At 40.8% G+C, this 16,641-nt stretch overlaps 1 protein-coding gene across 1 annotated transcript in view; it reads right to left on the reverse strand.

Annotated features, from left to right (window-relative positions):
• The window catches only part of LOC128662830 (carboxypeptidase M), a 312,750-nt gene that overhangs the window by 105,352 nt on the left and 190,757 nt on the right, over nt 1–16,641 (reverse strand). The window contains exon 4 of the mRNA XM_053716814.1: nt 12,062–12,231. Within this exon, the coding sequence (XP_053572789.1) occupies nt 12,062–12,231 (170 nt within the window). The remainder of the gene's footprint in view (nt 1–12,061; nt 12,232–16,641) is intronic.

The following is a 16,641-nucleotide window of genomic DNA, read 5'->3' on the forward strand; positions in this document are numbered from 1 at the left end:
GTGTCCTTAACAGCATCAAATGGCAATAAATCAGCCACCTACAAACCTGAAGAGGACTCTGTGCTCTTCTATAAAGAACTGTCCATACCTTCTAACCTTGGGGGCTTTAATGACTCTGACCATCGCCCTCCGGAGACCTGCTCGGATGATCAAAACGCATTGGAACAAAATGATCCACATTAGGACGGCCTGCTCCCAATTATTGTTCTCTCTATAGACTGCCTGTACTTCTTATCTCACATAAGAGAGTCCCTACCACTCCGGAGCGAGTATTATTAGGTCCTTGGAGTTACCTTTTCAGTTGGAGATCTACTCCCTTTTACTTGCTTGAAATGCTGTGAACTCTCTTAACAATTGGGGCCCTATGTACCCCCTCCCAGAGTTGGCATTATCTTCACACTAACATCTTCAATGGTTTGTAATCTCTATATATCCAAAGTTTGTTATTTGTTCTTATTAACAGCACTTGCTTGTCATACTGTTCACGTCTTTCATAAGCTAAGATTGTTTGCCTGATGCCCATATTACCTAGCTATTGGGCAGAATGTCAATACTAAAAATGGAAAATTGTTGGTTTGTTTATGTTTGATTCATAAGTTGGAAGTTAATGTTCTTGTTTGTTACATGTAATGCCTATGTGATGTTTATAGCTGTCCCCCAGATTAGGGGTACACTTTCTAGATAGTAATACATTTTGTGCCACATGGGCACCTTTGGCACTTTACTCCCAGTGTTAAAGATTTTGTCCTCCGATAACACTTAGAATTACTATCCCACTACTGCACCATAGTGGATTTTCAATAAAATACCCATGCGTGGAAACTTATTATGGAGACAAGAAACCTAACATCACTCAGTATACAATTTAGTCTTGAGGGGTCCTGATTTTTTCTTATATATAGACCCTACTACTTTAAGTCTATGCGAGGTCAAACATTAGAGGCTATCAAACCAAACACTCCCTGACTCTGATTAGTGACGAAACTCAATTTTTATAATTTTAGCCAAACCATCCATAGCGTTGGGATGCCATACTGGTATGCCAATGTCTACTCTCTCAATCACTTCCATTATATATTCACCCCTTCCCTTCATCTCTTGCTCATTACAGTATTAGTGTTTTCACTGATTAATCTTGTTTACTCGTTGACAATATTTTTTATTCACAGGACAGCATATCATTACAAAAATGGAAAATCTTTATTTTATTTATGCTGTTATTCGAGTTAAAAAGTAGTATTCTTGATTATTGTAAATAATGTTTATATGTGGACTGTAACTGTCTCCCGGAACGGGGGCACACTCCTATACAGTTAAAAACATTACATCACACAATCATTTTTGGGTATACCAATATTAGCGATAGAGGGTTTATCCCCCTATACAATTTAGAAACTTGAACATTTAGACATAATCCTTATTAGATCCTCAATATCACACCCAAGCTTTTGTCCTCATTGCAGAGTCAGGATTTTCACTTCTCTACACTATGTAGTATAATTTTTCTTTAAGTAATCATCACTTCTTCTCACATATAGACCTCTCCTCTCTGGACTCACGGGAGAACAATCTCTCTGGAACCTGTGACTAACTACTTCCTGGAGTGACAGGTTTTGAATCCCCATTTACAAAATCATATTCTTACTAACCATAGTAATGTGACTTCACCCTAGTATAGCAATATTCATCCTCTCAACCTCCCCCATCACACAAATGCCATTTCCTATATGTCCCTTCCCCCAACCACTCAACATGCCTTTTAGACCTAAAATCATCAGAATTATACTTCCTCTAGCCGGAGAGGGAAATACTTCCCCCTATTGCTTTTCTTACTCTAAAAACTTTTGAACAATATCTAAGACTTAATCTTTCTCTGACTCACTGTTGTTCATTCCTTATATTCCCTCAGAGGGCACTAGTACAGTTTGGAATACTCAGGTTTCTAGTTCTTTCTCTATTCTCATATCCACAAACTACATCTCTTCTTTTTAACTTTCTCTCCTCCTTTTTTTTCCCCCTTCTCTCCCCCCAGCTTCGCAGAAAATGGCGAGTAGAAAAAAGCAGATTTTGTGATCACTCTCTAAGGCTAACCTCCATAAATGTAAAAGGACTTAACAGTCCGGGCAAACGATCTATAACACTAAGAGAATTATCTAAACTTTTGAGTCAAATTCTCATGATTCAAGAGACACACTTTCAAAAGGGTAAGGAACCTAAATGGAATACTCCTCACTTCCCCATAGCCTGCTTCGCCTCTGGCCCCCCAAAAAAGGGAGGTGTAGGCATCCTGATCCATAAATCCCTCCCCTTCCAGGTTTTACAAATGGATAAAGACCCTGAGGGTCTTCTATCCTTCTGACTGGCCTTCTCTTCGGTCAACAGCTCTCGCTGCTGAATATTTATGCACCAAACCAATCCCAAGGTGCTTTCTTCAAGAAAGTGTCAAACATAATACTAGACCAAGTAAAGGGCACATTGATTTTGGCTGGTGACTTCAACCTCACATTTGACCCCGGACTTGACTGTTCCAAAGGCACCTCCTGTGTTCCCAAGACTGTACTAAAGGCAATCAAAACCTCACTCACTAACCTTGCCCTCCATGACATTTGGAGAACATTACACCCTGAGATCAAAGATTACACCTATTACTCTCCTCCACATAACTGCTATAACAGACTAGATCATATATTCACTGACGCAAACGGACTATCATTAACCATTCAATGCGAGATAGGTCATATAACTTGGTCGGACCATGCTCCGGTGACATGCTCTATTCTATGGCCAGATCTTCCCATCACGACTAGGCTGTGGAGGTTAGATGACTCCCTGCTGGACAACCCTATTTTGTTGGCTGACACAGAAAAAAAATCTATTAGAATACTCCATGCTTAACAAAAACTCCACTGGATCACCGCAATGCGGTTGGGAAGCTCACAAAACTGTAATAAGAGGTTTATTTATAAAGCAGAAAGCAAAGATTCTAGAGAGAAGCATACACAATTACTGGATACAATCCAAAAATTAGAAAAGGCTCATAAGCAAGACCCGAATAGCATTAACATCAAAGATAAGTTAATTAAAACTAGATTAGACCTTAAAGCACACTTGATAACCATACATCAGCGTAATGCCCTATTCCTAAGACAGCACTACTACAAGGGCGGAGACAAACCAGGAAAACTTCTGGCCAGATGCCTTCGGAGAACGCAGCTGGCTACATACATTCACAATTTACAGACCCCAAACGATCAAATAATCAAGAGCAATAAGCATATTGCATCGTCCTTTAGAAACTATTATAGCTCATTATACAATATTGCAGGTATTAGTGATAATCCTCCCACTGTAGACCCGCCCCCTGAAATTGCAGATCCCCTTAACAGTTACTTTCAAGGCCTCGGTTTACTGACACTCTCTATGGAAGGGAGAAACCACTTAGGAACACCTATCACACTAGAAGAAATACAACAAGCTATCAGTGATTCTCCCTCAGGAAAGAGTCCGAGGTCGGATGGCTTCTCAATGGGTTCTTATAAGAAACTTAAGGAAGTATTATCACCCCATCTCCTCACCTTATTCAACAACCTATTGGCCGATTTGATTCTTCAAATTCAAATCAGCCAATAGGATGAGAGCTTCCTAAATCTTATTGGCTGTTCAAAGCAGCCAAAAGAATGAGAGCTACTGAAATCCTATTGGCTGATTTGAACAGCCAATAGGATTTCAGTAGCTTCATTTGCATTAAAAATTGTTTATTTTAAAATACTTGCCAGCAATTTTTAATTTAAAAAATAAGCAAAATTGCTTACAAAGCCATGCTGTCTGGAGAAGCCTGATTCACCCCCCTTATCAGTGTTTTCCATCAGAAACACAGGCATTGTATTTCAACTGAGTTTACAGCAGCTTATTTGTTTCTAGGCATGCTCCAGCAGATAAGGAGTGTTAAAGTCTTGTATTCTACCATATATATGGTGGATATAGATGCAACTATAAAAGGAATTTTGTGCAGCGGATTAGGGGTTAATAACTTTTCTTAGTGTTGGCGATGTCGGAAGTGGCGGAATAGAGGTTAATAATTATATTTAGTGTCCGGGAGCAGCGAATTAGGGGTTAATAGGTTTATTTAAAGGGACAGTCAACACCAGAATTTTTATTGTTTTAAAAGATAGATAATCCCTTAATTACCAATTCCCCAGTTTTGCATAACCAACACAGTTATAATTATACACGTTTTACCTCTGTAATTACCTTGTATCTAAGCCTCAGCAGACTGCCCCCTTATTTCAGTTCTTTTGACAGACCTGCATTTTAGCCAATCAGAGCTGTCTCCATGGTAAATTCACGTGCATGAGCTCAATGTTATCTATATGAAACACGTGAACTAATGCCCTCTAGTGGTGAAAAACTATCAAAATGCATTTAGATTAGAGGCGGCCTTCAAGGTCTAAGAAATTAGCATATGAACCTCCTAGGTTTAGCTTTCAACTAAGAATACCAAGAGAACAAAGCAAAATTGGTGATAAAAGTATATTGGAAAGTTGTTTAACCCCTTAACGACCAAGGACGTACGCCACACGTCCTCAAAAAAATACAGTTAATGACCGAGGACATGTGGCGTACGTCCTTGGTCTGGAAAGCAGCTGGAAGCGATCCTGCTCGCTTCCAGTTGCTTTCCGGTTATTGCAGTGATGCCTCGATATTGAGGCATCCTGCAATAACCTTTTTTAGCAATCCGGTGCAGAGAGAGCCACTCTGTGGCCCTCTCTGCACCGGACATCATCGGCTAAATTCGTTGGTGGGTGGGAGCCGGTTCGGGAGGCGGGTGGCGGACATCGATGGCCCTGATGATGTGTAGGGGGGCGGGATCGTGGGCGGGGGTGATCGGAGGCGCGCACGCGCGTGCACGGGAGGGCGGGGGCGCGCGCGTGTGCACTGGAGGGTGGGCGCGTGCACGGGGAGGGAGCGGGTGGGAACCGCTGCACTACAGAAAAAAAGATGTATTAAAAGTTTTAAAATAGTATTTCTGTATATAAAATACATTAGTCAGGGGGTGGGGGATTGGTCTGTGGGGGGGGGGGAAGCTACACTACAGAAAAAGTACATAACAATTAAAAAAAAAACATTTCTCTTGCAAACTGGATACTGGCAGACAGCTGCCAGTACCCAAGATGGCCCCCAATAAGGCAGAGGGGGGGATTAGAGAGCTGTTTTGGGGGGGATCAGGGAGGTTGGGGGCTAAGGGGGATCCTACAAAGTAGCATATGTAAATATGCTAAAAATGTATTTTATTTTATTTTTTAAAAAAAAACTTTTATTTTAGTACTGGCAGACTTTCTGCCAGTACTTAAGATGGCGGGGACAATTGTGGGGTGGGGGAGGGAAGGGAGCTGTTTGGGAGGGATCAGAGGGTCTCATGTTTCAGGTGGGAGGCTGAGCTCTACACTAAAGCTAAAATTAACCCTGCAAGCTCCCTACAAACTACCTAATTAACCCCTTCACTGATAGCCATAATACACGTGTGATGCGCAGCAGCACTTAGCGGCCTTCTAATTACCAAAAAGCAACGCCAAAGTCATATATGTCTGCTATTTCTGAACAAAGGGGATCCCAGAGAAGCATTTACAACCATTTGTGCTATAATTGCACATGCTGTTTGTAAATAATTTCAGTGAGAAACCTAAAATTGTGAAAAATTTTGCGTTTTTTTTAATTTGATTGCATTTGGTGGTGAAATGGTGGCATGAAATATACCAAAATGGGCCTAGATCAATACTTGGGGTTGTCTACTACACTACACTGAAGCTAAAATTAACCCTAGAAGCTCCATACATGCTCCCTAATTAACCCCTTCACTGCTGGGCATAATACACGTGTGGTGCGCATTTTCGCAGCCTTCTAATTAGTAAAAAGCAAAACCAAAGCCATATATGTCTGCTATTTATGAACAAAGGGGATCCCAGAGAAGCATTTACAACCATGTATGCTATAATTGCATAAGTTTTTTGTAAATAATTTCAGTGAGAAACCTAAAGTTTGTGAAGAAAATTGTGAAAAAGTGAACAATTTTTTTTATTTGATCGCATTTGGCGGTGAAATGGTGGCATGAAATATACCAAAATGGGCCTAGATCAATACTTTGGGATGTCTTCTAAAAAAAAATATATACATGTCAATGGATATTCAGGGATTCCTGAAAGATATCAGTGTCCCAATATAACTATCGCTAATTTTGAAAAAAAAGTGGTTTGGAAATAGCAAAGTGCTACTTGTATTTATGGCCCTATAACTTGCAAAAAAAGCAAAGAACATGTAAACATTGGATATTTCTAAACTCAGGACAAAATTTAGAAACTATTTAGCATATGTTTTTTTTGGTGGTTGTAGATGTATAACAGATTTTGGGGGTCAAAGTTAGAAAAAGTGTGTTTTTTCCATTTTTTCCTCATATTTTATAATTTTTTTTACAGTAAATGATAAGATATGATGAAAATAATGGTATATGTTGAAAGTCCATTTATTGGCGAGAAAAACGGTATATAATATGTGTGGGTACATTAAATGAGTAAGGGGAAAATTACAGCTAAACACAAACACAGCAGAAATGTAAAAATAGCCTTGGTCCCAAATGGACAGAAAATGGAAAAGTGCTGTGGTCATTAAGGGGTTAAAATTACATGCCCTATTTGAAACATGAGTTTTTTTTGGACTTGACTGTCCCTTTAATAGTCGCAATGTGGTGGACGGCAGATTAGGGGTTAATAGGTTTATTATAGTGTTTGCGATGCGGGAGGGTGGCGGTTAAGGTGTTAATAGGTAGTTTATGGGTGTTAGTGTACTTTGTAACATTTTAGTGATGAGTTTTGTGAAACATTTTTGTTTTTGCAAAATCCATAACTACTGCTCTCAGATGGCGGCATGGATAGTGTCGGTATAGGCTGTAAGGCAAGCATTTTAGCCGGACCGTACAACCTGTAATACGGCGCTATAGAAAATCCCACACTCAAACTTCATTTTTTTGAGTGTGGAATGGACGTTACATGTGAAAAGGCTTGCGGTATAGCTATACCGCCGTGACTCATAATATGCGTTACTGGCCATTCCTGCGTAATGGCCAATTTTTCAGCGTTAATAGTCGTACAGCAAAACTCGTAAGCTGGCCGATTGTTAACTACAGTGTGTAAAATATATATGGAGTAATATTAAGTCAAAGCTTCTGTGGGTAAAGAGATTAGATGTGTCCTATTTCTGTATTAGGATTTGATTGCTCAGTTAGTATGGTAGATCAAAGCAAATACTAAAATAAGGTTTAATCTAGGCTATTAGCAACCGCCTCAACCATTTTAACTAGTTATAATTTGCAAATAAATTGATAAAATTACATAAAACACATTTTTAGTCTTCCAGCAGCCCACGTGGGTCCGCACAGAACATAGGATGCTCACTGTGACTAACAGCTTCTCTCACTGGTTGTGAATTCTGACTTGCTTGTCAGTGTTTTTTGATATCTCTGCAGCACGAGGGGGATTAACCTATGGCTGCATGGGCAGTGTTTCCATGTACATCTAGAATCAGTTTAGCTATGTGCTTACATCTTTAAGAAAATTGGTTGCCATTTATCTCTTTTGGTCAAAAGAAGACTACAATTTATTTTTCAGTAAAATGTTCTCATCAACATACCCTAACAATATAAATGCCCATCTATCTCTTCTCAATATTGCTGCAGCTACAAAACAGTCTACAATTTCAGAAAAGCAACTCCCACATTTTCTCGTTTACTCGTCCATCTCTAGATTGTAAACTCTTTGGAGCGGTTCCTTCCTCCTGTTGTCATTTTATACTGCCCAGCCTTATTATAACAATATAAATGTGCTTTATTGTAAACCCCCATGAACATGAATTTAGAGTTACAGAATATAATGTCTCTTTACAGGTAAATAGTAATAGGTTCCCAGTATGTGTACTGTGATGACCGTGCAATATAGCATCATCATATGTAAGAGTCCAGAGGAACAAAGGCTTTATAATTGGACAAGGAAAGACCACAGTACCAAAGAAGCATTTGATATGGTTGGCACAAAGGGGAAACATATTCCAGCTAATAATCACATAGTTTACGAGTTTTGCACTAAACAGGGTGCGAAACGAACGCCAAAAAATTAGCGTTATTGCACTCTCCATAGCGCAGCTATTACAAGTTACTAAAAAGTCTCCTTGTGCTGTGCGGTATGGTGCGTTAAGCTCCATACCGCACAAAAGCCAAGGGCTGAGTTTACGTGCTTGTGCACGCTTTCCTCCATAGACATCAATGGGGAGAAAGTGTTAAAAAAAAAAACTAACACCTGTGATCGCGGAATGGAGATCGATGTAACGCAACCCTATTGATGTCTATGGGGAAAAGAAAGTTACATTCAAACCTAACACCTAACATAAACCCCTAGTCTAAACACCCCTAATCCACCGCTCCCCGACTTCGTTGACAGTAATAAAAGTTATTAACCCCTAATCCGTGCTCCCCAACATTAATAAAAGTTATTAACCCCTAATCCGTCGCCCCCTGTTATCGCTGACACCTAAATAAAGTGATTAACCCCTAACCCGCTGCTCCCTGAAATTACAACACTAAATATAGCTATTAACCCCTAAACCGCCGGCCCCCACATCACAACTAATAAATAAAACCTATTAACCCCTAAAACGCCGGATCCGCACATCGCAAAACACTAAATTAAACTATTAACCCCTAAATCTAACACCCCCTAACTTAAAGTTACAATATAACTATCTTAAAATAAATAAAAACTTACCTGTGAAATAAAAAACAAAAACTTTAAACTATAAATATAAACTTAACATAACTATTCTAATAAAATAAACTACAAATTGAAAACCTAAATAAAAAATGCAAAAAAAACCTAATACTACGAAAAAAAAATTAAAAAAATCTAACATTAAAAAGAAAATAAACACTAAATTACGAAAAAGATTACAAAAAATAACAAACAAAATTATAAAAAAAAAAACAATTACACCTCGTCTAATAGTCCTATAAAAATAAAAGCCCCCCAAAATAAAAACACCCCTTAACCTACAATAAACTACCAATAGCCCTTAAAAGGGCCTTTTGAAGGGCATTGCCCTAAGTTAAACAACTCTAATAAAAAAAAATGAAGTCTAAAAAAAACCTAAGCTACCCATTGCCCCTAAAGGGGCATTGTATGGGCATTGGCCTTAAAAGGGCATTCAGCTCTTTTACTGTCCTTAAATGGGCATTCAGCTCTTTTACGGTGCCCATACCTAATCTAAAAAAAAAAGCCCACACAAATTTTTTTTTAAAAAACCTAACACTACACTAACCCCATAAAATCTAGTCACGGTTCCTGAAGTCCGGACATCCATCTCCATCCAGGCAGCGAGAAGTCTTCATCCAGGAGGCGGAATGGACATTGCGTTACAGGCTAAAATGCTTGCGGTATAGTTATACCGCAGTGACTTGTAATATGCGTTACCTGCCATTCCACGTGCAATGGCCAATTTTTCAGCGATATATCAGTCTGCTGAACATTAATATTTGAGGTTTCTGACTATCGTTGGTTTACCCAGGCAACAGAATGTCTTCACCCAGCCCAAAAAAAGATTAGCTGAACCAAGGGCAAAGAAGCCGAGATTCCAAGACCAATGCATTAAATTGAAATGCATCAGCCTTTGGATCTCAGCTTCTTTGCCCTTGGTACAGCTGATTGAATCAATATACTTCCATTAGCAAAAATGTTTCTAGTAAAAATTATTACTGTGTCAGCAGCATACACACATATGCTATGTGTGACTAGAGCAGGGGTCAGCAACCTTGGGCCCCCAGATGTTTTGGAACTACATTTCCCATGATGCTCAGACAGCCTAAAGAGTGTCTCAGCATCATGGAAAATGTAGTTCCAAAACATCTGGGGGACCAAGGTTGCTGACCCCTGGACATAAGGATCAGAATTTAAACACCATGTCTGCTCCTATAGCTGTCCGAGGTGTCAGCAGACATAATTTGTGTCATATAAGCCATATGTGAGTATACTGCTTAAAAACAGTAATAACTTTTAATAGACATATTTTACTAATGGAAGAATATTGCAAAAATGCCTCTAAAACTGAAATGCATCCATGCATATTTCAATTTTGACCTTTCTATCCCTTTAACCCTGCAAACATTCCCCATCACTCACATTAATCATACATATCTTTCTTTTATATTTTATTAGGGATTCTCACTTTGGGCCTCATATATTTGAAACCTCGCCGCTCAGGTGAGATGATCTAAGAAGTCTTGTTGGTACGGCAAGGCCCTTAAAAAAATGTAGATACACAAATTTTATCATGAGAAATGTTTATGTTGCTGTGTAGTGTTCTTTATGTGAGACTCCTATATTATAATACAAGGTCTGCCTCATACCCTGACTTGTATGGTGAACCATAAACCTGTGCCTTCTGCCCTGACTTGTATGTTGAATCATGAACCTGGTTCTCCTGCCCTGGCCTGTATGGTGAACCATGAACTTGTGCCTCCTGACCTATATGGTGAAGCATAAACCTGTGCCTTCTGCCCTGACTTGTGTGGTGAACCATGAACCTGTGCCTCCGGACCTGACCTGTATAGTGAACCATGAACCTCTGCCTTCTGTGGCGAACCATGAACCTGTGCCTCCTACCCTGACCTGTATGGTGAACTATGAACCTGTGCTTCCTGTCTGACCTGTATTGTGAACTGTGAAACTGTGCCTACTGCCCTGTATGGTGAACCGGAAACCTGTGCCTTGTGCCCTAATCTGTACGGTGAACATTGAACCTGTGTCTCCTGCCCTGACTTGTATTAGGAACCATGACCTGTGCCTCCTGACCTGTATGATGAACCTTGAACCTGTGCCTCCTGCCCTCACCTGTATCATGAACCTGTGCCTCCTGCTCTGACCTGTATGGTGAACCATGAATCTCTGCCTCCTGCCCTTGACTTCTGTGGTGAACCATGAACCTGTGCCTCCTACCCTGACCTGTATGTTGAACCTGTGAACCTGTGCTTCCTGTCTGACCTGTATGGTAAACCGTGAACCTGTGCCTACTGCCCTGCCCTGTATGGTGAACCGCAAACCTGTGCCTTGTGCCCTGACCTGTGAGGTGAACTGTGAACCGGTACCTCCGTCCCTGTATGGTGAACTGTAAATCTGTGCCTCCTACCCTGATCTGTATGGTAAACCTTGAACCTGTGTCTCCTGCCCTGATCTGTATGATGATCCATGAACCTGTGCCTCCTTCCCTGACCTTTATGATTAACCATGAATCTGTGCCTCATGCCCTGACCTGTATGGTTAACTGTGCTCCTGTGCCTCCTGCCCTGACCTGGATGATGAACCATGAACCTGTGCCTTCTGCTCTGACCTGTATGTTGAGTCATTAACATGTGCCTTCGGCTCTGACCTTTATGGTGAACCCTAAACCTGTGCCTTCTGCTTTGACCTGTATGGTGAACCATGAACCTGTGCCTCCTACCCTGACCTGTATGTTAAATCATGACCAGTGCCTCCTGCTCTGATCTGTATGATGAACCATGAACCTTTGGCTCCTGCCCTGACCTGTATGATGAACCATAAAGCTGTGCCTCCTGCCCTGACCACTAGCCTGTATGTTACCCTATGCATCTGTGCCTACTACCCTGACCTATAACTTGTATGTTGAGTCATGAACCTTTACCTCCAGCCCTATCTGTCGTCTGTACCCATGAATCTGTGCTTACTGCCCTGACCACCAGTAGACACAAGCTGGCATCACAAGTAAATAGATACTGCATGACCTTTCACACCACTTACGCCTGGTTTGTCCTCACTAATGTATCAATCAATAGCCCACAAACATATGTGTACTTGGCCACACTGGGCTGACACAAATTTTAAGAATGTATTAATATATATATATATGCCTGCAGTCAGATGCCTACATTGCTTAAAGTAAATTCTACATTATTTATGTATTAATATAACTAGATGTGTTGTTAAATTATCAACAACATTTTTTTTCTTACCTGCCATCTGAAAATGCACAGTGTGGATTACTTGATTCAAACCCATCTGGATTCATGGAAGGCATGATGTGTATCCTGGTATTGTGTATTAATTCTGTGATCACTGGGTCCATCTGATAATTTGTTACTAGGTGTTCCACAAGATGAAGGAGCATTTCTCGACCCACCACCTATAAGTAATAATCCAATACATTTTTTAGTATTTATGTCTTCAAAATAAATTGTTTTCATTTACAGTAAATTTATATTAAATGAAAATCAATTATTGGTACAAATACATTTTTTTTACTTTTTTTTTTATAAATTTTCATAGCTGTATATGTAAGATTTTTTCTGGGGGAAAAAACACCCATGCCTATTTCCATAAATTTCCATATATAATTATATAGCATAAATTAGGAACTAAAGCTTGGACTGATTTTAAACAATCATTGGTTTATAATAACATTCTAACATACTTAGAAGAGGTTTCACCATGATAGCATCTTTATTTCTATAATTAATCTTTATTTTCAAATTTACCTGAACCTTATAAATACCAACCATGTAAAATACCGGCTGGGAAGGAACCCTATGAATATAGGATCATCAGGCTTAGAGAAGCATTCTACAGTGCCCCAGTGACATGCAGTGAGGTAAGTGGCTGATGAGGAGGCCCTGGCTAGTATTAGAGCCAGATAAACACACATATGGCACTCACAAACAGAAACATTCAAAGGCATACACTCATAGACACTCACAAACAGAAACATTCAAAGGCATACACTCATAGACACTCACAAACAGAAACATTCAAAGGCATACACTCATAGACACTCACAAACAGAAACATTCAAAGGCATACACTCATAGACACTCACAAACAGAAACATTTAAAGGCATACACTCATAGACACTCACAAACAGAAACATTCAAAGGCATACACTCATAGACACTCACAAACAGAAACATTTAAAGGCATACACTCATAGACACTCACAAACAGAAACATTTAAAAGGCATACACTCATAGACACTCACAAACAGAAACATTTAAAGGCATACACTCATAGACACTCACAAACAGAAACATTCAAAGGCATACACTCATAGACACTCACAAACAGAAACATTCAAAGGCATACACTCATAGACACTCACAAACAGAAACATTTAAAGGCATACACTCATAGACACTCACAAACAGAAACATTCAAAGGCATACACTCATAGAAACTCACAAACAGAAACATTCAAAGGCATACACTCATAGAAACTCACAAACAGAAACTCAAAGGCATACACTCATAGACACTCACAAACAGAAACATTCAAAGGCATACACTCATAGACACTCACAAACAGAAACATTTAAAGGCATACACTCATAGACACTCACAAACAGAAACATTTAAAGGCATACACTCATAGACACTCACAAACAGAAACATTTAAAAGGCACACACACACTCAGACACACAGAAATTCTCAGTGAGTACTTGTTTCTCTGGGCCTAACAGACATTTAGAAATACTCACATACGCTCAAAAAACCCTCAGACATACAGAAACACTCCTGACACACACACACACACACACACACATTCAAAGGCACAAAAACATAGACTCAGATACACACACTTACACACACACACACACAGAGAAACAAAGACTAATAAACAATAAGAAAAAATAGCTATGCTGTATATATAGATGCACAATAATATGCACTCATTTGATTTAAAAAAAAATGTTATTGTTTATTATTTTTATTTACAAATTCAGGAAGTGCCCTTCACGCATCTCTACAATGCTTTATAGTTTATATTGCTTTTATACACTGTTGGGAGTACTGGAACCTTTTGGAATATTTTATCACATGCCTATAATGCTGTTGCTAAGCTTCTTTAAAACATATTTTTAACATTAAGCAGCACTGCAGTAATATTTGTCATTGCCCTTAGGCAACACACTGCTCCTTATGGTTCACAACACACAGCTGCCTAGGGATACTGGGGAGAAGAAAAATCTGGTTATATTTGATTTATTTTTAAACTTAATTGAAAAGTCTGATTCTGGTTAAGGAATGTGATGTTTCATTATAAGTGATTTGGAATGGATTTTTAAAGTAGAATTTATTTCTTCTGAAAATCGCTTTCTGTGTAAAATAATCACTTTATTAGAAAAAACTGGGAGCCTTCATTCTGTGGCAAAAATCCTTTGAGTTATATTTAATGGATCCTCCTCTCCTGAATAAAACTACTTTGTGTTTTCATTCTGTGGAGTCATGTACCTGATCAACATCACAGCTGTTGCAGTCGTCCTTATCAACCCCAGTGAACTATAAACATTCAGAAATCAGTTGTGCACAACCCTGCATTTCCTTTTATTCACTGTATTAATTTAAATGGTTTAGCTGAAACATGTAAACATATTTAAATATGAAAAGGGGAAACCTGTGCATTTGTATGCTCAATAGCCACCTATATTGTGGCAAACCTAGCCACTTCTGGACTATAACATAAGAAAGGTTGTCTATAGGCTGTATATTGTGCTATGTAGATGTGACAGACCCTTCTGTCAGCACTGAAAGAGTTAACTGTGTTCAGCTTTAGCCTCAGCTATTGTGCACTGTCATTAATGTTATTGATACACAGTCCATTGTTTAATCAACCTCAGAGAGCAGACCCTAGATGATAAGGAAAGCCAAGTGTGTGTCTGTGTTTAAATTGTTATCAGCTTGAGCAAGGTATTCTATTGTATCATGTAAAAGGGCGTGTTCCCTCCATCTAATGTACAACATTCTTTCAACCCCCCTTCTGGGGGGGGGTCAGACCTGCATAAATACTGGGCATATGAGCCTTAATAAAAGTCATTCTGTTTTAAAACCTGAAAACTGGCTGGGTTGTGAATTGCTGATTCCCTATGCAGGACATTGTTCCCTGGTGTTAACCCTTGGTATCCGGTTGGTACCGTTACAATTGGTGGCAAGCGACGGAATGAACCTTATCGCCCAGAAGAGCAACTACACAAGCCAGTAACCTCAGGAAGAGGGGGATTACTACAATACTGACTAAGATGGAAGGAGTACCAGGGACCGAAGTGAATGGAGATGGATTATTCTAAGCTAAAGAGACAAACGTAAAAGGAACTGCTAGAAGCCAGGGGAAAGATAGGCAGCAGCAAACCCAAGGCTATATTAATTGCTGAGCTGATGGAGGGAGACAGAGCTCGCAGCGCTACGCCTCCAGCAGCCATGGAGGAGACCCTATACCAGAGGGAAATGAGGACCAGGCTGGAATTTTTACCCCAACCTGTACCACGGGATATGCTATCCGTGGTAATGGCAGATGTGCAGGAGTACGTGATGGCACACAGTCCGCGGAATGCATCCTCCCGAGCAGAATCCATTTTGGACGCACTCAGCAACCCAGTAAGACCCAAAATCCCATACCATGCATTTAAAATGTTTTGTGAGGAGAAGGATGAGATTGATGGGTATTTACAGGATTTTGAGAGACTGTGCGAGTTACATGATTTGGAGCAGTCCGTATGGGTGCCGGTGCTAGCAGGCAAGCTAGCCGGTAGGGCAGCGGAAGCGTATCGCGCTGTACCCAGGGAGGACAGCAAGGATTACGCTAAAGTGAAGAGAGCGATCTTGGAAAGATATGCCATTACCTCAGAGGCATACCGGCGCAAGTTTAGAGGCCTGCGCAAGCCAGAAAGAGATTCCCATGCAGAGTGGGCCCACAAGCTGGATCAAGCATCTCAGGGGTGGATACAGGCCAGCCAAGCTACCACCATGGAAGAATTGCGACAACTGATGCTGTTGGAGCAATTCTTTAACGGCTTGTCCCCAGAAGCCCAAGAATGGGTGAGAGATCGAAAACCCCTCACCTTAACCGAAGCAGCCAGATTAGCAGACCAGCATTTTGATGCCAGGAGGCACCATGGACTACAGCCTAACAACGGACGGGCTAATATACAATGCCACACCTGCAAGCAGTGGGGACATATGGCACGTGAGTGCACCCAAAATCGGAGCAGACAAGCTTGGAACCAGGTCAGACAGAACCTGGCCCCAAGGGCGGCTGCTCACCATTACCAAACGGAGCCAGCCGCTCATGAGGTGTTGAGCACCCAAGCCGAGGAACCCCTGGGAATTCTGCATGAGGTGATGTCGGTCCAGGGACTTCGGGATTCGGGAGCTACTTTAACCCTGATAGCTCCCCATTTGGTGCCGGATACAGCACCCACTGGCGGATCCGTGGCAGTACGAGGGGCAGGGGGAGCAGTATACCGATTGCCCACTGCTAGAGTGGAGTACAGACCCCCAGTCACCCCAGCAGCTGCCAGTTACCAACCCCCGGCGCACCGCTATACCACACGGCCTCCGGCCACGAACTACCCTCAGAGAGCCCGGTTCAATTTGCGGGGCTACTCACAACCTATTCGGTGCTTTGGATGTAAGCAACTAGGGCACAAAAGACCAGAGTGTCCCCTAAACGCAGCGAATCAAGCACAGTCCTGGAGAAGACCCGCTGGCGGAATCCCACATAATCCTCAGCCTGTGGCCCGCTACGTAGAGGCGCCAGAATGCT

The sequence above is a fragment of the Bombina bombina genome, chromosome 6 (genome assembly GCF_027579735.1).
Source record: "Bombina bombina isolate aBomBom1 chromosome 6, aBomBom1.pri, whole genome shotgun sequence".
Taxonomy (NCBI): domain Eukaryota; kingdom Metazoa; phylum Chordata; class Amphibia; order Anura; family Bombinatoridae; genus Bombina; species Bombina bombina.